This window comes from Schistocerca piceifrons, chromosome 5 (assembly GCF_021461385.2).
Source record: "Schistocerca piceifrons isolate TAMUIC-IGC-003096 chromosome 5, iqSchPice1.1, whole genome shotgun sequence".
Taxonomy (NCBI): domain Eukaryota; kingdom Metazoa; phylum Arthropoda; class Insecta; order Orthoptera; family Acrididae; genus Schistocerca; species Schistocerca piceifrons.
In genome coordinates, this window is record NC_060142.1 from 29,203,396 (window position 1) to 29,227,156 (window position 23,761).

General features: G+C 43.2%; 1 protein-coding gene across 3 annotated transcripts in view; it reads left to right on the top strand.

The window, feature by feature from the left end:
- The window catches only part of LOC124797909 (retinol-binding protein pinta-like), a 232,550-nt gene that overhangs the window by 73,433 nt on the left and 135,356 nt on the right, over positions 1-23,761 (top strand). For 2 of the 3 annotated variants that reach the window (XM_047261031.1, XM_047261032.1), the window contains one exon: positions 15,568-15,673. The exons of the other annotated variant lie outside the window; for it this stretch is intronic. In XM_047261031.1, the coding sequence (XP_047116987.1) occupies positions 15,568-15,673 (106 nt within the window). The remainder of the gene's footprint in view (positions 1-15,567; positions 15,674-23,761) is intronic. 3 annotated transcript variants of the gene reach the window in all.

The window sequence follows — 23,761 nt, forward strand, 5'->3', positions numbered from 1 at the left end:
AGTTTGAGTCGTAAAACAATGTCCTGTGGCTGCACGAAAAGCATTATTCAACATGGCGGCATTGCTATCAAGGTTCCTCCGAGCATAATCCGTAGGTACCGGTCATCCACCGCAGTAGTAGCCCTTGGGCGGCCTGAGCGAGGCATGTCATCGATCGTTCCTGTCTCTCTGTGTCTCCTCCATGTCCGAAGAAAATCGCTTTGGTTCTCTCCTAGACGCCTGAACACTTCCCTTGTTGAGAGCCCCTTCTGGCCCAAAGTAACAATGCGGACGCGATCGAACCGCGGTATTGACCGTCTAGGCATGGCTGAACTACAGACAACACGAGTCGTGTACCTACTTCCTGGTGGAATGACTGGAACTGATCGGCTATCGGACCCACTTCGTCTAATAGGCGTTGCTCATGCATGGTTGTTTACATCTTTGGATGGGTTTAGTGACATCTCTGAACAGTCAAATGGGCTGTGTCTGCGATACAGTATCCACAGTTCTGGGAACTGTGGTGATGCAAAACATTTTTGATGTGTGTTCTTAAAACATCCAATAGTATACTTTCAGGCCCTTGGTTAATCAGAAGTTCCTAGTTTATTGCTTAAGTTCCACAGATTCGTAAAAAGAGATATAAGTAAATTTTAAAATTTCACCTTACCTCTAGCGCCCCTCTAGCGCCTCCATGAGTTGCGTAAAATTACAGAGAGATTTTCGTAGTTCATCAAGTAAATCGATGGCCACAAATCTTTTCTTGGTATTATACGATGCATAGATCCTTGGCGTGCAATGGTAGTTGTCTTCAGCTTCTGACGTACGTCACATTTGTGGAGAATCTTGTGAATCTTCCCATTCATTCGAAAGAATATACACTCCGTCTTGCATTACTGTAAAGATTTGTTTGCACCACAGCAGGCATTAGCGAAGTGCGTATACCACACTAGCTTCTCAGTTGCGTTTCTCACAATATACAAGCCCCAATCTTGTGATGGATCATCCACATGACAATAAAGAATGTTGTCATGAATCGAATAGTACTTCCTCAGTCTCTCTTCCTGTGCACAACCATACTTCACCTTAATATTCTTCAATGATGGATGGTTGTTTTGCTCCCTTCGAATATTCTTTAATAACTTTGTCATATGTTTTTTGTATTGCATTCCTTTTATTAAATTAATGCTCAATTCCTTCTCTATAGAGTGTTTACCTTGACATCTTGTATGCCCAGCGGCGTCCTCAAAAGTGCATCTGGAATCATGTTTTGGCTCCCAGGTCGCTAAATAACACTAACTGGTATTCTTGCAAGTTAACTGCCCAACTACCGCAATTTGCTCTCGAGCAAGAAATACAATATTTTATGGGCTGTTACAACTTTAGTAACGGTACCTGTTATATAATTTTTTCAATCACCACTAGGCTGCAAGCGCCTCTCTCTGTACTATGTTACATTACCTTTCTAAATTAGAGTCCTGCTCACGGATGAATAGTTTAAATGTTGTTGGTAATGGCCTTATCTGCTTGTTACAGATGTGCACTGAATCCAAAATCCGGACTATCTCTGGCCAAATAAAACTCCTTATTCAAATATTGACATGAAATCAAATGTGGACTACACAGTTCTTTTTTAATTAATTCAAAGACCCATTGGCATACCTCAGCGCATTAATACAGCAATTTTTTTAAACAAATTTAAGAGTTGCTGGTTGTAAGGTAACGGGCCACTAATGAACTTCCTATGTCATCAACATAACCTGAGAAATTCTCTAAACTATTTTTTACAACGAGATTCTTGAAAGTCCTCAATTGCTTGTAATTTTTCGTCATCAGGTTTCATTCCTTGTGCATTGTTAACATATAGCAGAAACTTAATTTCTCTCCTTCCAAGTTCCGACTTCTCTAAATTTGCCATTACACCTACCTCTTCAGAAGCGATGCACACCTCTTCAGTTTTCTTAATATATCTTTCCAAACAGCAGGTTGCAATTAAAACAACGTCTACACATGTGGTCACATTTTTGATTAATTGTTCAGTGAGAACTTTGTCCAGTGATGTTATGAAGCTGAGGTAGAAATATTTAAGCCAAACGGTAGCACACATTACTGGTAGCTCCCTCCTCCATAGAAGTAGCTGTGTGCTACCTGGAATCGTCGTGCATGGCGATCTCCTCATATAACCCCACCTTTTGACCAAGAAACTTGTGGAGTAATCCATATAAATTTGTGGGTTTGTCCATCTGTGGAATATTAACATGTTGTTCACTGAGCGTACATCCAGCAGGATTGTGACATCACCATCTCGTTTTTCTACCACAAATAATGTGTTATTATAGTGCATGATCGGCTGATCGATAACACTTAACCTTCGAATCTTCTGAATCTTCTCTTCCACCACTTCACATATTGACTATGGAATCATAAATTGCCGTACAAAAAATGGCTCACATTCTCTGACCTTCAGCTTACATTCTGCCATTTCTATCACCACCTGCTTATGTCTTCATAGGATCTGTATAAAATTTTTCATTTTTGGCCAGTTTTCATGTTCTAGGGACTTGATTTTGTGTTCAGCTGTACGATCAAGATTTCCTGACATTGCCCTCCCTTCGCATTTCCATTGCTTCTTACATAATGGTGCGATGTCTCCCTTTGTGGTAGTCTCTGGTGCTATTTGCAGATCAGATAAATAACATGACATAGTCACTCCTACCACTTCTCTATCATTAATTCTCCCTTTAAAGCCAATAATGGTTCCCTTCTTTCCTCTGAATTTCTAAACAACCTCTTCCAGAATTCCAATAAGCTTTCTGCTCTGATAACCACTCAACGTCTAAGGTTAGGAGTAATGGCAACCCAGGCACCACAAGTGCTGATACATCACAATCTTCATCATTTAGCTTCATTGTAATTAAAACCCGCTTTGTAATTATCTTGACTTTGCCCTCACATCTTCTGTAATATATATTCTGTGCACTGGGATGCCTGTATTTTTCTTCCATGCTTCATCCACGTTATGTACGACTTTTGTGACACAGCATTAGCTTGAAAACCTAAGTCGACCAAAACATGCATCCAAGTTCCAAAAATATCGGCTTCTGTTATAGGCTGCATAATTTCACCAGGCTCTTCATCATTTTCCTACATCAAATCGTCCATCAGCTCAGTTACACCTTCCCTCATCGTATTCACATAGCCAATGGTCCTACGTCATCTGTTCCTGGCTGGACCGCATCAGGAACACAATCTACATTTCCTAGCATGTCAGGGTCGTTGTTTGCGTTTCGTTTCCTGTCATCCAACTCCTCTTCCTGTGTTGTTGCCTGCTCTGTGTTGTGACGCGCGTAGCTGCCTCACTGTCCACAGTAGCCTCTTCAAACTCGAAAACTTCGTTCAAATCTTCTGTCTCCGTCTCAATTACAACGTTGGTCATTACATCCTGTATGATCATGCGATCGCATACCGGTGTCCTCTCGCTGTTTCCTGACAGCCCTCTATCGTAATCAGATCCTTCTTTTCCTCTTTGTTCATACAACATATCCAGTTGTCCCAAAGCCGACGCCATCGTGTCGACATCGTTCTTGGGGATCACCAGCAACTTTTACTGAACTGCTACCGACAATGTATTTTCAGTCTTAATTGGTTTGTCTAAAAACAGATTCCTTTCTTAATAATCTTGGAAAAGCGTCTTCAGATGCCTGTCATGTCCTCTATCAAACCTACTGAAATCACGTAAACTGTTTTACTCACCACTCTGCTATTGTATGGACCTACGTGGTTTTAAAAACTCCTGTACAAAGCACACGTCTCGCATTTTTGTCAGATTCTTATTTCCCATCTATCAGCTTTGTCCTCCGTTCTCCATGCAACAAATCGTATCTTCTGGTGTTCGTGCCACAGCTAAGGTAGCACATCCTTAAGCTGATCCAAATAATCTCTCAGATACCAACATCTGTCTGGATCAAATTTTCTGAAATTCCCGATACTAAGGAAGACATTGTCATTTTGTATACCCAGTATCTACGCTCCTCTTGCGGCTCCATCACATAATAGTGAATTCACTTCATTGTTTACCTGTTGCCCTATCTCCTGCTTAACACTGCCAACAAGTGATTGCATCTTAATTACCTCATGACACACCTGCTCCATATCGCATGCGTAAGCATCTTGGTTGAGTACATTGGGCTGCACTCTATGTTTACACTGCTGCATTTCCCAAATACACCACTGAAAGTGCTCACCATAAACCGCACCTTTCTTGCCAAGTTCGTTTTGAACTTCATCGATATCAGATTCGACCCTCTCAAAACATTTCGTATTTTCTGTGACCTGTGGATCTAACTGTGCCGAGAGTGCATCGGACTTCTGGTTACATTCGTCATCCACGTTCTTGACAGCTATGAATGTTTCATCAGAATTTGCAGTAAGGTGCCTACTTCTTTGGTCTATCTTACTAGTGCTTTCTTCACATCCCTACTTTAGCATTTCCATTAAAGTTGTGAGCATATCAGAAGAAGACCCATGATGTTCTCGTGTGGGGGTTTCCAGGATAGGTAACGATTCAGCACCTGGGCTTTCCATGTCTACTGACAAACTGCATTCCCGTATACAGGAGTCTTCCAACAGCTCACGATTGCCAGCTTCATTTTTTATCTCTATCGGATCATTTTCGTCTGACGAGTCCACTTCTACATTCTGATAACTGTAGCTGCATTGATCACGTTATCTGACAACATGGACTAAAATATTTCACACAAGCAAAGAATATAGGAAACTGAATCACAGTAACTGTCTTCCACAGTACATGAAACAGAAGAGTAATTCTAACTGCAACGCTTTACTCAGTTCAACGCCGTATTCAGTGCTCAGAGGCACACCAGACATACATTGAAATAATATAGGAATGAGCTTATATTTATACAATAGGTTCAATTCTGATTTGCCACTACAAAAAGACTGGGCAATGACATATATCAAATTGATTAATGAGTGCCACGTTATAATACAAATATAAGAAGTCGCTATCAGCACATTCGTTGGTAAATGTTTGCATGTGCTGAAATTATATGATTAAAGTTTGCTTTGTCAGACAGTTAGGCTCCAGTGTTTTAATTGCGTGAGAGATCACTTTGTTGCAACAACACTTACATTACACAGCTGTCAGCTCAGTGGCGCGTGTGTGCGTCCACTACATCGTACCGCTACATCGTCATACTGACACGCGGCAGTGCCTTCTGGTGTCCGTCCTTTGAATCACTGCAATAGTCGCCTTGTAGTTGCTCATGTTGCTCCTAGGTATCACATGCTCACAAGTAACATAGCATGAACAGTAGCATCACTCCTCAAAACAAGTTCTTTGCACCGCATAAAGATGTGTAACTGCAATCCAAGCTCCTTGCTCCGCACTGGCCATCTGAAATCTCACAACAATCAAAATCCCGGTCACTGTTTATTCTAAGAAGTTAGTCACCATTTCTAAATTACGCAATCTATCTGATATCACATGAAAATCAGGAATATGTCCACTGTTTATGTTCAAGTCACTTAAATTACGCTGTGTATCTGACATCACACAATAATCAGAAATATATTCACTGTTTGTGCTGAAGTAACTCACAATTTTTAAATTAAAAACCGAGTTGTCACTTCTTCAACGAAGATTACGAGTCTCTAACCGACGTCGCTATGTAAGACGTCTGGGGCATTTCAACTATAATGTTCACGGTGTACGCCGCCCAAGTCACGTAAACACAGGAGAGACGGCTCTGAGCACTATGGGACTTAACAGCTGAGGCCATCAGTCCCGTAGAACTTAGAACTACTTAAACCTAACTAACCTAAGGACAACACACATTTCCATGCCCGAGGCAGGATTCGAACCTGCGACCGTAGCGGTTGCGCGGTTCCAGACTGAAGCGCCTAGAACCGCTCGGCCACACTGGCCACAGGAGAGAAGGTTAGATACTTTGCGACAGCTCGCTTAAACCCCACATACATGGTTTTCTCCCGGCTGTCTTTTTGCTCCTCCCTCTGCCAGCTAGAAACAGAATCCTGCAATGTTTGTCATTCAACGGGTTGAGGAGACACAGAGTGAGATCCAGTTTTATCTGACAAGATCCAAATATACACACGAATTGTATTCGCAAGTGCAAATATGTGTCATCGTCTGATGTACAATGGAGTGACGATAGTGAAAATTTGTGCCAGTCTGGGACTCGATCCTGGATTTCCCGCATATCGCAAGCGGTCGCCTCAGCATTAGGCTATCCGAGAATGCCTCATGGCCAGATCCCACCTTCCATGTGTGATCAGCCATGTTTCTGCAACCTGTGCTAGTGCATCCTTTTCGTATATTCCCGTGCAGGTGAGACATTTTAATTGAAAGCTGCCTTTGTTATTCCGAATTACGATGCAGTGTTCCTTGGGACAAGCATGGATGCATTACCCCAACTACCAACCGAGACGTCCAGTTTATCAGCGAGGTGTTTGACTATTATCTTTCGATCACCTCGAATGAAAATGTCTACACATTCCAACATTGCAGGAGTCACAGCTGTGTGCTGGCGGCTGTCACTAGGGAGATCAGACGGGTGTGTGTGACCTTGCTGCTGTAATGACAGACTCCTCGCCCAATGACTCGCAATACTTTTGTTCACAGCCGTGTCTGTATAGACATTCTGAAAGCGCATATGAGTATCTGCGATGTTCTGGTTCACCGCCAAAAGAAACTCAGCTCTCTGGTTGGAATTTACCTCCGTCATAGACGCCGTTTTGAAGGCTACGTATAGCGCCGTTACCTATCGGAACTCCATGAAACTATAGGGGCTGAAGCGGGAACATTCCACAATGTCCCACAACAAGTTCTAAATCTTTTCAACCGAAACTGGCCGAGAAAAAATGCATTGCTTTACTTATTGGACCACAGCTACTTTTCAATTTGTAGTCAAAGACAACAGAAGGCGTGTAGAAAACAATAGAAGACAAAAAGAAAAGTGGCTATCTTCTTCCAAATCACTCTCCTTCTCTCAAGGCAAGAGTTACACGTATTATAGTTGTTAACATTATTGTTTTTGGTAGATACTTTTAGCGGATTAGATTCACTGGTATAATAATGGAATCAGCGGTGAGTTGGTTGCAATGCAGCTGATCCATGTTCGTTTATTTTTTTATACTCAGGTGCTGAGTCACTGCCTAATTGCAAGGCTCTTACCCACATTGCCTCTGGTACTGGAGCATGACTCACGGCTGGACACAAACTGCCTTATGTTGCTGTCCATGTGTCATAGTTATACTCGTACATCCCATTAATGTTATTCTCGTACAGGAGAAGCAACCTCGTCCCGTCTGTCCCCAGATCGGTCTGCCGCTGTGGTTTTCCCGGTTGCTGCCCGCAGTGGGGCTGAGCTCTCGCCTGTGGTTGATTGGTAAGTCGTTCCAAGGCGTGGCAGGCAGCGAAAGACGTCCCCGGAGGCTGATCAGAAAGCCTCCCCGGCGGGTCTGACAAACAGGTTTCAGGCACTGTCTCTGGCTGAGCCAGATGCAGCTGCCTGCCCTGTTTCAGAGAATCATTCTCAGCCTTCAAGGTCCGGGCAATCGCAGAGGGTGGGCTAATTGGTAGTTGGGAGCTCCAATGTTAGGCACGTAATGGGGCCCCTTAGGGATATGGCGGCTAAAGAGGGGAAGAAATCCTGTGTTCACTCCGTGTGCATTCCGGGTGGAGTCATTCCCGATGTGGAAAGGGTCCTTCCGGATGCCATGAAGAGCACAGGGTGCAGCCAGCTGCAGGTGGCGGCACATGTCGGCACTAATGACGTGTGTCGCTTTGGATCTGAGGAAATTCTCTCTGCATTCCAGCGGCTATCTGATTTGGTGAAGGCTGCCGGTCTTGCTTACGAGATGAAGGCAGAGCTCACCATCTGCAGCATCGTTGACAGAACCGACTGCGGACCTTTGGTGCAGAGCCGGGTGGAGGGTCTGAATCAGAGGCTCAGACGGTTTTGCGACCGTGTTGGCTGCAGATTCCTTGACTTGCGCCATAGGGTGGTGGGGTTTCGGGTTCCGCTGCATAGGTCAGGAGTTCACTACACTCAGCTGGCGACTACACGGGTAGCGGAGGCTGTGTGGCGTGGACTGGGCGGTTTTTAGGTTAGAAGGCCTCGGGAAAGTACGGGCTGGGCTGCAATCTCAAAGGGTGCATGGCAAATACAGGACGTGCTTGGATCAAGGAACAGTCGGAATTGTAGTTGTAAATTGTTGCAGTTGTGCTGGGAAAGTCCCTGAGCTACAAGCGCTAATAGAAAGCACAGAAGCTGAAATCGTTATAGGTACTGAAAGCTGGCTAAAGCCTGAAATAAGTTCTGCAGAAATTTTTACGAAGTCTCAGACGGTGTTCAGGAAAGATAGATTAGGCAGAATTGGTGGAGGAGTGTTTGTGTCTGTCAGTAGTGGTTTATATTGTAGTGAAGTCGAAGTAGATACTCCGTGCGAATTGGTATGGGTGGAGGTTATACTTAACAGCCGAACTAAGTTAATAATTGGCTCCTTCTACCGACCCCCAGACTCCGATGATATAGTTGCTGAACAGTTCAGAGAAAATTTGAGTCTCGTAACAAATAAATACTCCACTCATACGGTTATAGTTGGTGGGGACTTCAACCTTCCCTCGATATGTTGGCAAAAATACTTGTTCAAAACCGGTGGTAGGCAGAAAACATCTTCCGAGATTGTCCTAAATGCTTTCTCCGAAAATTATTTCGAGCAGTTAGTCCACGAACCCACGCGAATTTTAAATGGTTGCGAAAACACACTTGACCTCTTAGCCACAAACAATCGAGAGCTAATAGAGAGCATCATGACTGATACAGGGATTAGTGATCACAAGGTCGTTGTAGCTAGGCTCAATACCGTTTCTTCGAAATCCACCAGAAACAAACGCAAAATAATTTTATTTAAAATAGCGGATAAAGTATCACTAGAAGCCTTCCTAAGAGACAATCTCCATTCCTTCCGAACGAACTTTGCAAATGTAGACGAGATGTGGCTCAAATTCAAAGATATAGTAGCAACAGCATTTGAGAGATTCATACCTCATAAATTGGTAAGAGATGGAACTGATCCCCCATGGTACACAAAACAGGTCCGAACGCTGTTGCAGAGGCAACGGAAAAAGCATGCGAAGTTCAGAAGAACGCGAAATCCCGAAGATTGGCTAAAATTTACAGACGCGCGAAATTTGGCACGTACTTCAATGCGAGATGCCTTTAATAGGTTCCACAACGAAACATTGTCTCGAAATTTGGTAGAAAATCCGAAGAAATTCTGGTCGTATGTGAAGTACACAAGCGGCAAGACGCAGTCAATACCTTCGCTGCGCAGTGCCGATGGTACTGTTACCGACGACTGTGCCCTTAGAGCGGAGTTATTGAACGCAGTTTTCCGAAATTCCTTCACCAGGGAAGACGAATGGAATATTCCAGAATTTGAAACACGAACGGCTGCTAGCATGAGTTTCATAGAAGTAGATACCTTAGGGGTTGCGAAGCAACTCAAATCGCTTGATACGGGCAAGTCTTCAGGTCCAGATTGTATACCGATTAGGTTCCTTTCAGATTACGCTGATACAATAGCTCCCTACTTAGCAACAATATACAACCGCTCGCTCAACAATAGATCTGCACCTACAGATTGGAAAATTGCGCAGGTCGCACCGGTGTTTAAGAAGGGTAGTAGGAGTAATCCATCGAACTACGGACCTATATCATTGACGTCGGTTTGCAGTAGGGTTTTGTAGCATATACTGTATTCAAACATTATGAATCACCTCGAAGGGAACGATCTATTGATACGTAATCAGCATGGTTTCAGAAAACATCGTTCTTGTGCAACGCAGCTAGCTCTTTTTTCGCACAAAGTAATGGCCGCTATCGACAGGGGATCTCAGGTTGATTCCGCATTTCTGGATTTCCGGAAAGCTTTTGACACCGTTCCTCACAAGCGACTTCTAATCTAGCTGCGGGCCTATGGGGTATCGTCTCAGTTGTGCGACTGGATTCGTGATTTCCTGTCAGGAAGGTCGCAGTTCGTAGTAATAGACGGCAAATCATCGAGTAAAACTGAAGTGATATCAGGTGTTCCCCATGGAAGTGTCCTGGGACCTCTGCTATTCCTGATCTATATAAATGACCTGGGTGACAATCGGAGCAGTTCTCTTAGGTTGTTCGCAGATGATGCTGTAATTTACCGTCTATTAAGGTCATCCGAAGACCAGTATCAGTTGTAAAGCGATTTAGAAAAGATTGCTATATGGTGTGGCAGGTGGTAGTTGACGCTAAATAACGAAAAGTGTGAGGTGATCCACATGAGTTCCAAAAGAAATCCGTTGGAATTCGATTACTCGATAAATAGTGCAATTCTCAAGGCTGTCAATTCAACTAAGTACCTGGGTGTTAATATTACGAACAACTTCAGTTGGTAAGACCACATAGAAAATATTGTGGGGAAGGCGAGCCAAAGGTTGCATTTCATTGGCAGGACACTTAGAAGATGCAACAAGTCCACTAAAGAGACAGCTTACACTACACTCGTTCGTGCTCTGTTAGAATATTGCTGCGCGGTGTGGGATCCTTACCAGGTGGGATTGACAGAGGACATCGAGGGGGAGCAAAAAAGTGCGGCTCGTTTTGTATTATCACGTAATAGGGGAGAGACTGTGGCAGATATGATACGCGAGTTGGGATGGAAGTCATTAAAGCAAAGACGTTTTTCGTCACGGCGAGATCTATTTACAAAATTTCAGTCACCAACTTTCTCTTCCGAATGCGAAAATATTTTGTTGATCCCAACCTACATAGGTAGGAATGATCATCAAATAAAATAAGAGAAAGCAGAGCTCGAACAGAAAGGTTTAGGTGTTCGTTTTTCCCGCGCGCTGTTCGGGAGTGGAATGGTAGAGAGATAGTATGATTGTGGTTCGATGAACCCTCTGCCAAGCACTTAAATGTGAATTGCAGATGTAGATGTAGATGTAGATGTAGCCGGAGCTGCTAAGGCGACCTATCACGTAAAGCGGGAAATCCGGGTTCGAGTCGCGATCCGGCACAAATTTTCACTGTCGTCATTCTGTTAGGCATCTGCAGGTGGATGATATTCGCAACTCGAATACATTTCTGTCGACTTACCTTGCTTATAAACTGGACCGCTGAGGCCGGTGGCAGTTGTTGACAAAAGACAGTCTACAGGAAGGTTACCAATATGTACTAATCACAATTCGGGAACGAAGCTCAACTTTTATATTTACGCCGCTATTTACTATATGTATACTATTTTAAATCTCCAGCGGCGACTTGTGATCTTAAGAAAACAGAAATGATGCCCGCGACGTGTCGGAATGCCGTTCAAACCGAAATTAGGCCCTGCTCCTGGTGACCAGCGGGACCAGCTGCTGCTATCGCCTCTGTAGGGATCAGGTCTGCATTATGCGCCCTTGACGCCCATCCAGCTGTATCAATTATAGCACAGATGTTAAGTAACACGCACTAAGTAAAGTTGTCCCCAGCTTTTGATGCGTGATATACGAGTAGCTTAGGGGCTGAAAGGGATGTATTAGCGTAACGAGTCCGTAAGCCTACTCGTTGCTTGGAAATCCGACAACAGTTTCAGTGAGGTCGGACAGCAACCCCGCCAAACACAGACAGTGCCACCAAGTTTTGATTATCTGTTATTTGTCGTGTTCGTCTTTAATAGGTTCCAGTTCTCAACTGAGAGGTCAAGAACTTGGAAAAATAATATCTGGTTTAAGTAGACGGTGACTGACTTACTATAATTTTTTTTTACACAGTCACAATTTTCTTTAGAGACAATCAAAACAGGTTTCGGCCACAATGACCATCTTCAGATCCTAAGAACATACGTTGTCAAGCTCTTTCACGCGGGGAATATTCTCCAGAAAGTAGAAGAAAGACAAGGTGTGATATATGTAGCCCAGGAGTTTGATACTGCTCGCAGCACTGTTCGAAATGCATGGGGCATGTTCCAAACCACAGGCACTGTTACCCGAAGGAGAAGTGGTCGACTATGATCAACTTCAGTGGTAGAGGCACTGCTACCCGAAGGAGAAGTGGTCGACTATGGTCAACTGCAGTGGTAGAGGCACTGCTACCCGAAGGAGAAGTGGTCGACTATGGTCAACTGCAGTGGTAGAATGCCGCAACACTGCACAACAGGCAAGACCACTTCGAACGGAGGGTGCAAATGGAATCACATTTAATAGGACTGCAAGGGACGTAATTTCACGTTCCACTGTGGCGCGGCGAAGGCATGGGGTTGGTCACTGTACTTCACCACTAGTGCGTTGTGTTATGTTGACAGCCGCACGTCTGCGGCGCGAATTTTGATGTTTTCAAGAGCATAGGGACTGGGGGTTAAGGCTCGGATGCTCTTCTCGGATAAGAGCAGATTCAATGTGAGTAGTGGTTCTGGATGTATCTTCATAAGGTGTAAATTGGGAACACATGCAGCAAGAACTATTGTCGAACAAGGTCGTTTTGGTGGTCCAGAGGCACAATGCTGCAGAGACGCTCACCGTTCAGTGTTCTTCTGACACTGCACTCCTTCCACGCATGCGTCTTCTCAGGGGTGAATTCGGCGCTTATTTCATTTGTACGAATGACAGTGCGTGATCAGTCGAACAGCGCAGCAAGAGGAGCTCTTGGGACGAGAGGACACTCGGCGAATGGACTGGCCATTCCACCAACTTACATCCCATCGACCATGTGTGGGTTTCTTTGTCGAGACGCATTGCAACACGTCCACATTCTCCACAGCAGTTCACTACAGCGCTTGCGGAGGAATGGAACTCTCTGCCACAACAACTTCTTACCATACTTGTGTCGCTTATGGAGCACGTTGCAGAACATGCACAGCCGCCCATGTTGATCACACATCCGATTAGGAACCATGTCCAGGTTTTTGTAATGTCCAGAGGACCATCACAAATCGTGGTGACTTCAGCGTAATCTGCTACACTCTAGCAGCTTTCTCTGTGTATGTTCAATGTTTCATAGAGCTATGTGATTTTGTAATGACACGCCATACGGAAGTTACTTTGGTCGCTGTAGTTCTCCACAACACTGTATTTGCTTTTAATAAGAGCCTAATTTCCTGTTACAATAACAAATCATCAACTTTATCTTTGAAATTTACTGAAGTTGAGAATCTTCCGATTTTTTTATCATTTCCTCTGTCAGCTTTTGTTACTTGATTTTTAGTTTTTGCACAATTTTCTGGCAGTCGATTTCATGGTCGTTACGATATTTTTTCTGAATAAGTGACTGGTTTCTTTCGGCAAAAGGTCTCTACTTAATTGTTGTATTTTATGTAAAGTGACATAAGATACATACCTTTTTTTAAGTAAGTCTTCCTCTTTGTTTGGACTGCAGTCAGACAGGTTTGTTAGTCATAGAGTCAGTGTAAGCATTTCATTCCTGTTTACTGTGTTTGCAACCCTCGCATTTTTTCTGTTTTATTCTTGCTTGTCTCTTCTGGCTTACATCAAGCCTTTAATGTGGAACTTTATATTTTACATGATAATCTTGTAGACTGACGACGTTCATCCAAGATTAACCTGTCCTGACTGTCTTCGCACATTGTAGTGTTCAAAAATGGTGTTTTGTTGGACCGTCGAATTCAATTTTGGTGATTTTCTTAGAATTATCGAGAAAAGAATTTTTTCCCAGAATTCATATAACACACCAACTCATATGTCTCATATATGCTCCCAGATTATAAATCGCAACCTGTAACCATTCTGCTAGGCAGGAAACAAAGTATACTGCAATATATACTGTACGTTGGTGTGCAAAATGTTTGATACCTGAAGCGGGTAAAATGCTGAAAAAGTTTAACAAGAGAAATGTACAAGCAGAAGTTTGATACAGCAGGTGTCAATAAAGTGTGGTGGCAGCAAGAACAGGAATCCTAGTTGGGTGACTACACGGTTATCAACCCAAATTCAAATTGCACCAATGTAGGAGTGGGACTAATCATAAATGACAAACTTGGAATTTGGGTGAACTGTTCTGAACAGCACAGTGAACACATTATGCCAGTTAAGACAGACAGAAAGCTAAGACCCACTTCCATAATACACGTTGGCATACCTACTAGCTCCGGGGAGGATGGAGAGATTGAAAATTATGTACCATGAGATAAAATGCCTTATTCAGTTCGTTAAGGGAGACGAAAATTTCATTTCATGGGCGGATGGAATTCTATATTAGAAAAAGGATAAGAACGAAAAATAGAAGAAGACCATGGACACAGGGAAAGCAATGAAAGGGGGAGCCACTTGTTAGAATTTTGCACAGAGTACAGTTTAATTATTGCAAACACTTGGTTTAATAACCATGGGGATGATTCTATACTCGTAGAACAACTGAAGATACCACAAGGATGCAGGTACAACATAACTACAAATCATTCTTCCAGCATGTGAATTGCTGTTGTTACTGGCATAGAGATTATGCTCAGTGCTTGGTTCTTATGTGGCCCACTTCAGGGCACTGTCATCTCTTGCGTTCACTGGCGTCTGTTGATGCCCCATGTAAATATGATGCTCACACACTGTATCTGTAAACGTGCTAATTCCTTATGTAAACGACTGAAATATATTTGTAAAGATGTTTACATGACATTTGACTATATATTTACTATCTTTCCTACGAACTCTCTCCTTCATAGTCACTGTCTATTTCTTGAGATACTGAGTGTCATTTGCTGACGCTGATTTAAGAATACTGGGAAAATGGCGTCAGTGTACAAAGATAAACGTTAACGTGGTACTCGTGCGCCTCGTCCCAGAACAGTGGTCAAATGAGTGGGATTTAGGAAGTACAGCGTGCGTACCGTATGCAGGGTGGTCAGAAGCAGTCTAAGAAGCGTCTAAGGGCGTTGTAGAGTAGGTCGTACTGAGCTACAATCGTTAAGGGAAAATTCAGTACTTTGCGTCGTTTCCGGGTTAATTGGTCTTAAAGCTAGCCAATCGGGTCGTTGCGCGTGTAAATTCAAGGGACCTGCCAGATATATAGCGTAGATGAAAGAGCACGAGACCGTTCAGCTTTGGCTCGGGTTCGATCCTTCTATCGTCCCATGTCCAATTTTTGTATCGCTCTCTGGTTCGGTCTTACAACAGCAAACAAAGAACACTTTTGGCGACACTGCATCCGGCAGATTGCTTTAATTTGCACACGCAACGACCTGATTGTTAACGTCAATGCTAATTAACTCGGAAACGGCTGAACGTATTGAATTTTTTTTTATCTTATCAGTTATTTCTCAGCACAAGTTACCCTACAGCACCGTTACCTTCTTTTCAGGTAGTTTCTGGCCACCTTGTATACATTTTAGCAGTCATTCTCGTTCCGTATGTGAATGGAATGGGAGGAAAACGCTAATATGTAGTACGGTGTGAAGTACCCTCTGGTGTACTCTCCACACCATTTTGCAGAGTATGGATGTTGGTGTAGATGTAAGTACAGGATGTGGTTTTGTCACTGAGACCTTGTAACAGGGAATGTTGCTCTCCTTCAGATACACGTCCATCCTCCAGAATCAATGACGCTGTTTGACCACGTGGCAAAGGAACATCTGCCGGACGAACTAGGAGGCACTGGCGGCCCTATGGACAAACTTGCCTGTAAGTATGCACTGACAATAGCGATCTACTTAGAATGGTGGAAGGATACTTTAAAGTTCATAAATTAATATCTCGTGGTAATTCTGTTGCTTTCACTGTGACCACTTGCTGAATAACGATTCTACATCTACATCTACATCTACATTGATACTCCGCAAGCCACCCAACGGTGTGTGGCGGAGGGCACTTTACGTGCCACTGTCATTACCTCCCTTTTCTGTTCCAGTCGCGTATGGTTCGCGGCAAGAACGACTGTCTGAAGCCTCCATGCGCGCTCGAATCTCTCTAATTTTACATTCGTGATCTCCTCGGGAGGTATAAGTAGGGGGAAGCAATATATTCGATACCTCATCCAGAAACGCACCCTTTCGAAACCTGGCGAGCAAGCTACACCGCGATGCAGAGCGCCTCTCTTGCAGAGTCTGCCACTTGAGTTTATTAAACATCTCCGTAACGCTATCACGGTTACCAAATAACCCTGTGACGAAACGCGCCGCTCTTCTTTGGATCTTCTCTATCTCCTCCGTCAGACCGATGTGGTACGGATCCCACACTGATGAGCAATACTCAAGTATAGGTCGAACGAGTGTTTTGTAAGCCACCTCCTTTGTTGATGGACTACATTTTCTAAGCACTCTCCCAATGAATCTCAACCTGGTACCCGCCTTACCAACAATTAATTTTATATGATCATTCCACTTCAAATCGTTCCGCATGCATACTCCCAGATATTTTACAGAAGTAACTGCTACCAGTGTTTGTTCCGCTATCATATAATCATACAATAAAGGATCCTTCTTTCTATGTATTCGCAATACATTACATTTGTCTATGTTAAGGGTCAGTTGCCACTCCCTGCACCAAGTGCCTATCCGCTGCAGATCTTCCTGCATTTCGCTACAATTTTCTAATGCTGCAACTTCTCTGTATACTACAGCATCATCCGCGAAAAGCCGCATGGAACTTCCGACACTATCTACTAAGTCATTTATATATATTGTGAAAAGCAATGGGCCCATAACACTCCCCTGTGGCACGCCAGAGGTTACTTTAACGTCTGTAGACGTCTCTCCATTGATAACAACATGCTGTGTTCTGTTTGCTAAAAGCTCTTCAATCCAGCCACGCAGCTGGTCTGATATTCCGTAGGCTCTTACTTTGTTTATCAGGCGACAGTGCGGAACTGTATCGAACGCCTTCCGGAAGTCAAGAAAAATAGCATCTACCTGGGAGCCTGTATCTAATATTTTCTGGGTCTCATGAACAAATAAGGCGAGTTGGGTCTCACACGATCGCTGTTTCCGGAATCCATGTTGATTCCTACATAGTAGAGTCTGGGTTTCCAGAAATGACATGATACGCGAGCAAAAAACATGTTCTAAAATTCTACAAGAGATCGACGTAAGAGATATAGGTCTATAGTTTTGCGCATCTGCTCGACGACCCTTCTTGAAGACTGGGACTATTTGCGCTCTTTTCCAATCATTTGGAACACTCCGTCCCTCTAGAGACTTGCGGTACACGGCTGTTAGAAGGGGGGCAAGTTCTTTCGCGTACTCTGTGTAGAATCGAATTGGTATCCCGTCAGGTCCAGTGGACTTTCCTCTATTGAGTGATTCCAGTTGCTTTTCTATTCCTTGGACACTTATTTCGATGTCAGCCATTTTTTCGTTTGTGCGAGGATTTAGAGAAGGAACTGCAGTGCGGTCTTCCTCTGTGAAACAGCTTTGGAAAAAGGTGTTTAGTATTTCAGCTTTACGCGAGTCATCCTCTGTTTCAATGCCATCATCATCCCGTAGTGTCTGGATATGCTGTTTCGAGCCACTTACTGATTTAACGTAAGACCAGAACTTCCTAGGATTTTCTGTCAAGTCGGTACATAAAATTTTACTTTCGAATTCAATGAACGCTTCACGCATTGCCCTCCTTACGCTAACTTTGACATCGTTTAGCTTCTGTTTGTGTGAGAGGTTTTGGCTGCGTTTAAACTTGGAGTGGAACTCTCTTTGCTTTCGCAGTAGTTTCCTAACTTTGTTGTTGTACCACGGTGGGTTTTTCCCGTCCCTCACAGTTTTACTCGGCACGTACCTGTCTAAAACGCATTTTACGATTGCCTTGAACTTTTTCCATAAACACTCAACATTGTCAGTGTCGGAACAGAAATTTTCGTTTTGATCTGTTAGGTAGTCTGAAATCTGCCTTCTATTACTCTTGCTAAACAGATAAACCTTCCTCCCTTTTTTTATATTCCTATTAACTTCCATATTCAGGGATGCTGCAACGGCCTTATGATCACTGATTCCCTGTTCTGTACATACAGAGTCGAAAAGTTGCAACCACACACTTTCTGCCACTCGCTTCACAAACTATTTGTTTTTATGACCTTGGTTATAGATTATTAGCCCATTTTCTAGCATTATTACTGAAAGAGATGCATAATGGGGAAAACGTAAGTCTTTGTACCATAAACGCTGAGATTCTTTCGACTTTGTAGTTCGTAGTCTGTGCAATCTCCTTTTATTTCGTGTGTAAACCTATAACAAGTGCATATATATAACAAGTGCAAATAACACAGTACTAGCATTTCGTGCTGTTATGTAACACGAGTTTGGAATTCTGAAAGTGAAAGGTGTAGCTGTTTGCGCCAGAGACTACATACATACTCACGAACATAACATTACTAGACTGGCAATACCGTATAGATATCACTCATTTCAGTGAAGTCAGGCGAGAACTGGTCAGCGGTCGCATAGGCGCACATTTCCACTCCTTTCAGTCAGTTTCCCGAGTACGCCACCGAGCACGGACGTGATAAGACCGTGTTTGCGCTTCGATCCGAGCCAGCATAAAATGGAGAAGTTTCTCAAAAGATCTGTACAGCTCTCCATGTTTGGTACCAGTGATAGTGGCGGATGAAAATCATATTCGAAAAAAATATGTTTTTATTTTGCAAAGCACTGCCTGCGAACACTAATGAGCAGTATTTGCACGACATGTTTTTAGAAAGCACTCGAAACTACAAGATCTATTGGACCAAATGTATCGCCATTTCTACTAATGGTGCTAAAGCTGTGAATGGCAATAAAAGTGGGCTCGTTCATAAATTAGAATCAGTAATATCAGACGATTCGTGGACACACTGCTCTCTTCATCGACAAGTTCTGGCAGCTACGGTTTTAAATTTGGATTTAAAAGATGTGCTTGAAGAGGTGATCAAAATTTGTGAACTCTATTAAAGGTACAGCGTTCCAAACTCGACTGTTTGGAATCATTTGGGAGGACATGGGGTCGCTGCACCAAAATCTCCTTTATCAGGCAGAGGTCAGGTGGCTTTCCAAAGAAAAGGTAGTTACACGAGTTCTGGAACTAAAGGATGAATTGTTAATGTTTTTACAAGATTTTAAATCTAGATATTCAAATTATGTTTGTGACCTTATTTGGATATTAAAATTATAATTTCTCGCTGATCTTTTAACCACCTACAATTTTTAAATAAAAGCCCCAAAGGGATACATCATATGATACCTTACAAAACTTCGTTTGTGGTCAATGTCTTTACAAAAGATGACGTCTGAGTGTTTCCCTTCCATTGAGAAGAGTGTCGAAGAAACTGCAGTCGACCAGTCGGTTGTAATAAGTTCTCGCATTCCTTAACGATACAAAGTTTGCATAATTTGGAAGAGAAACTATTAAGTTACTTTGCAGAAATGAACTCTGAAGCTGGCAACGGGCATAGATGGATTGTAAATGCTTTTCTGGATGTGTCATTACAACTGGTTCGTCTGAGCATGAGGATGAAAGAAATGCTTATAAATTTTGCTGCTGACACCATGCTTAAAATGGAATTTAATTCGCAAGAGATTGTAGTCTTTTGGATAAAGAGAGAAGATGAATATTTACGGCTGGAAAGGGAAAATTTGAAATTATTAGTGCCGTTCACCAATTCTTACCTGCGTGAAATAGCATTCTCTTCAGTGGTCAAAACAAAAACTAAGAAGAGAAATAGGCTTCAATAAGAAAACGATTTGGTAATTTATGTCTTAAAAATAGAGTCACTATTCGACAAGCTGTTTGTAAATAAAGAGTTACAGCCTCTGCATGGAAACTGTTGTATTTTTATTCTGGTTGTGGCACCAAAAAAAAGCAGATTCTCTGGTGTCAACCTGTTATTGAAAAATTTTAGAAAGAATAGTATCCCGAGAAGTGTAAAACATGATTCAAAATAATTCAAATGAGAGACGGTGGTCATTAATAATAAAATTGCAGTTGTGCCGGTAAAGCACTGTGTATCTGGTGATAATCACTGAATCCTACCGTTATTGTTGCTGACTTTACTCTTGATGGTGTGGTTTATGCTCTGCAGGAAAGAAATGACAATGAGATGACAGAAAATGTGGAAGGATAAGTAGCCTAATCTCTACATCATTGTTACTTGGCCCAGTCACTGTAATTTGACCATCTATTACAAACCTGAATAAGCACCTCTTGCAGAGCGCACCACTGCTAGCAATGTGAGAAGAGAGCCACCTAGGTTCTGGAAGATACCGACAGGGACATGGAGCTACGCCAGCTCCAGCTCTGGAGCCAGCTGCATTTGGCTTGTCGGTCGAGTATTCATTGCGAGAAGAGATCGAGTCCCACAGATTGACTGGTTTTAACTTAGGGAGTTTGGTGACCAGAAGTGTATTGTAAACTCAGCCTGGTTCTTTTCGAAGCACACACGTACACTGCGAGCTATATAACTCTTTGCATTGTCATACTGATAGATGCCAACGTACAGAAGAAAGAATGGAATGAATGTAGGGGTGGACATGGTCCCCAAGGACGGACGCATACTTGTGTTGTTCCATTGTTCCTTCCAGAATGATAAGGTCACCCAGGGAAGGCAACTGAAGCGTTCCCCAGACCATAACGCTCCTTCCTCCGACCTGGACCCTTCCCGCGATTGTTCCAGGGTCGTACACGCCAACTGCCGTCTGTCCGATGGAGCGTAAAAAGTGATTCATCTGGAAAGACTACCTGCAGCCATTCTGTGGACGCCCAGTTGCGGTATGGGCGTGTAAACTACATCCTTCGTCCCCGACGAACAGCAGTCAGCGTGTTTGCATCCACTAGGTGTCTGCTGAGGAGGTCCATTCACAGCAACGGTCACTGATCCGACGTTGAGGAGTCACTGCCGGTAGACCCTTGGTTTAGCTGGGCCGCCATCTGCCCAGCAGTTGCCCATTTATTCGCCCATAGCCTTCCTTCACCCCCTCCGTTTATGGCCCGTCGTGGACTACAGTTACCTCGGTGCCAGTTTTGGATAGCGACATTTTCTCATGCACAGTATGCTTTAACCATGGCGACATTCGAACAGTTTACTAAATTAGCCGTTTTGGACGTCTGATAAATGGCTCCGTTTCCGCGCTGCGTTGTTTTCCGCACACCCTCCCGCCGCCGAGCCACGCTTTATACAGCCTTTACTACTAGTGCTTGCACTTGCGGTCTGTGAGTTGTTGTCATCATACGCTGATACTGAACATTAATGTGACATTAATGTGACTGGACCGTGTATTATTATGATGAAGAAAGTACAGTCACACCTTCTATAAAGAGTGATTCGCATAACGATCAATACACAACGTAATTTTGTATAAGGTTGAATCACTTAACGGGCTATGATTCGCATATCGAGTCTGTTCAGAGCCTTAATTTTCAGTCTTGGGTAACCATTTCTGTGGTGTTGGCCGGAGAGCCAACACCGCGTTACTAGAGGAGGCCGAAATGCACGCGTTTAAGCTCAAGCAGGCTGGCGTGAGGAGGGAAGAACTATACTGACGTGAGGTCTGGAACATGACAAGGAATTAGAATTCAGAAAGCGGACGTAATTACTTTGATACTTAACTTTAATCCATTAATGATGAACGTCGCTCTTAACGGCACATGATTCACAATATTATCTGTTCAGAATACTTACAGTAACTGAATATGGCGCCTTGCTAGGTCGTAGGAAATGACGTAGCTAAAGGCTATGCTAAACTGTCGTCTCTGCAAACGAGAGCGTATGTAGTCAGTGAACGAGCGCTAGCAAAGTCGGCTGTACAACTGGGGCGAGTGCTAGGGAGTCTCTCTAGACCAGACCTGCCGTGTGGCGGTGCTCGGTCTGCAATCACTGATAGTGGCGACACGCGAGTCCGACGTATACTAACGGACCGCGGCCGATTTAAAGACTACCACCTAGCAAGTGTGGTGTCTGGCGGTGACACCACAATTTCAGATACCTCTTCAGTGGCTGTAGTTGGGCAACAAGTCACACGCTGATGTATGACCTTCCGCCGTGAACAAAAAAAATTGGAAATTTGTGGTATGGACTTACGGGACCAAACTGCTGAGGTGATCGGCGCCTAAGCTTACACACTACGTAACCTAACTTTAACTAGCTTACGCTAAGGACGACACACACACACACACCCATGCCTGAGGGAAGACTCGAACCTCCGACGAGGGCAGCCTCGCGGACCGTGACTAGACGCCTCAGACCGCTCCGCCGTGTACAGCAGAAGTTCTGATCAGTGACAATAATGCCGGTATTCCTGTACTCAGGTGTACTGTGAGCGGTGCTCCTTGCGCTTCAGTTGTTATTTGTAGTACATCCCCTTTGTCCTCCTTGCCGAATTTGCAAACTCTCTGTGACGATATTGCATGCTCTCCTAACTTGGAAGGCTTATGTTAATTCGTGGTGTTGAAATACCTATTTGTGAATTCCATTTGAGATATGTCTGCCGATAAGCAACACGAGTTCAATAAAGCTGTCCATAAAACAATAAGTTGGGAGATGTTTCATTCAACTAGTCGTCTTCTGCTTTTAGCACTCATTTTAAACAGTAGGCAAAAACAATCGTGTTTAGAAAAATTTCTTGTAAAAAAGGATGTATAATATTATACATTACGTTACTGTTTTACAAATATTATTAGTATCTTTCGGAATGGAACGCTGTGCCCTACTTTTATGTGGATTTCTCAGAGCAATATGTTTCACATAACAAGTGTTTCATGTTGCAAGTTACACCCAGAAGCGAATTATGCTCGTTAAGCGTGATTCCACTGTATAATCAATTTGTAAGGAAGTAGGTCTTCTTTCGAACTTCTCTAAGTTATTTACTGTATCTTGTTTATTTAGTTGTCTATCAGTTCATGAAAAAAGGTTTCAGGTTTTGCGTTTATTTATCGTTAACAGTCTTACATTCTTTTCAGTTCGGAATTAATGTTAAACGAGGAGTTCTGTAATTTTAATAAAAAAATAAATTTCAGTTTTCTTACATTACGTTTTTGTACTAGTTCTCAGACAGGCACTAGGCTGGTTGTTTCACTTACGTTCATCCAATTTCAAAAGAAGACAACATTTCCTTCTTTAATTAGTTGCTAAAATATCTGGTATAGTCTATGTTACTATAAATTATGTACTCTAGTAGTATTTAAAAGATTTTTTAATTGTATAAAGCGCAATTAAAATAACAATGGTTCACTTCACCGAAATCACAAATAACAACACGAAAGAATGAGATATGAACTAGGCAGCAAGCAACGACGACTTCGAAGCAATCCCGATCAAACCGCAGAGCTACGATAATACAAAGTCAACACTCAATTTGAGGTGAGGTCAAGCATCCTAGACGCCCTATATACAAATTTCTATACTTCGCGTCTTGTCCCACTGTTGCCAATCCCAGGGATCTATTGCTTTGTTCCAAACACGGGTGTTGAAATGAATTCTAGCAATCATGGTGCGAAGTCTTGCACTTGAGCTGTGAGTGTGTTGTTGCAGCCATTTTGTGTCACATTTCACCACGAGCGTCTTTGAAATGCGCTTCATCGAAACAGTCTTGTTCTGTGTATTATTTTACCACAATAGTTGAACGTCACGAAACCTAAATTGTCAGTCCTACGCGGGATTCTGCACCCGCACCGCCGTACTGCCCGGGGGTTAATGTGATCCCTCCTCTCTCCCAACAAGCCTCTCAGTAAAAGAACTCACTAATTCAGTCCGTACAGCACTTAGTGGCCCTTGCTGCCCTATTTCCATACTGCAGTTATCGAAGATTTCGA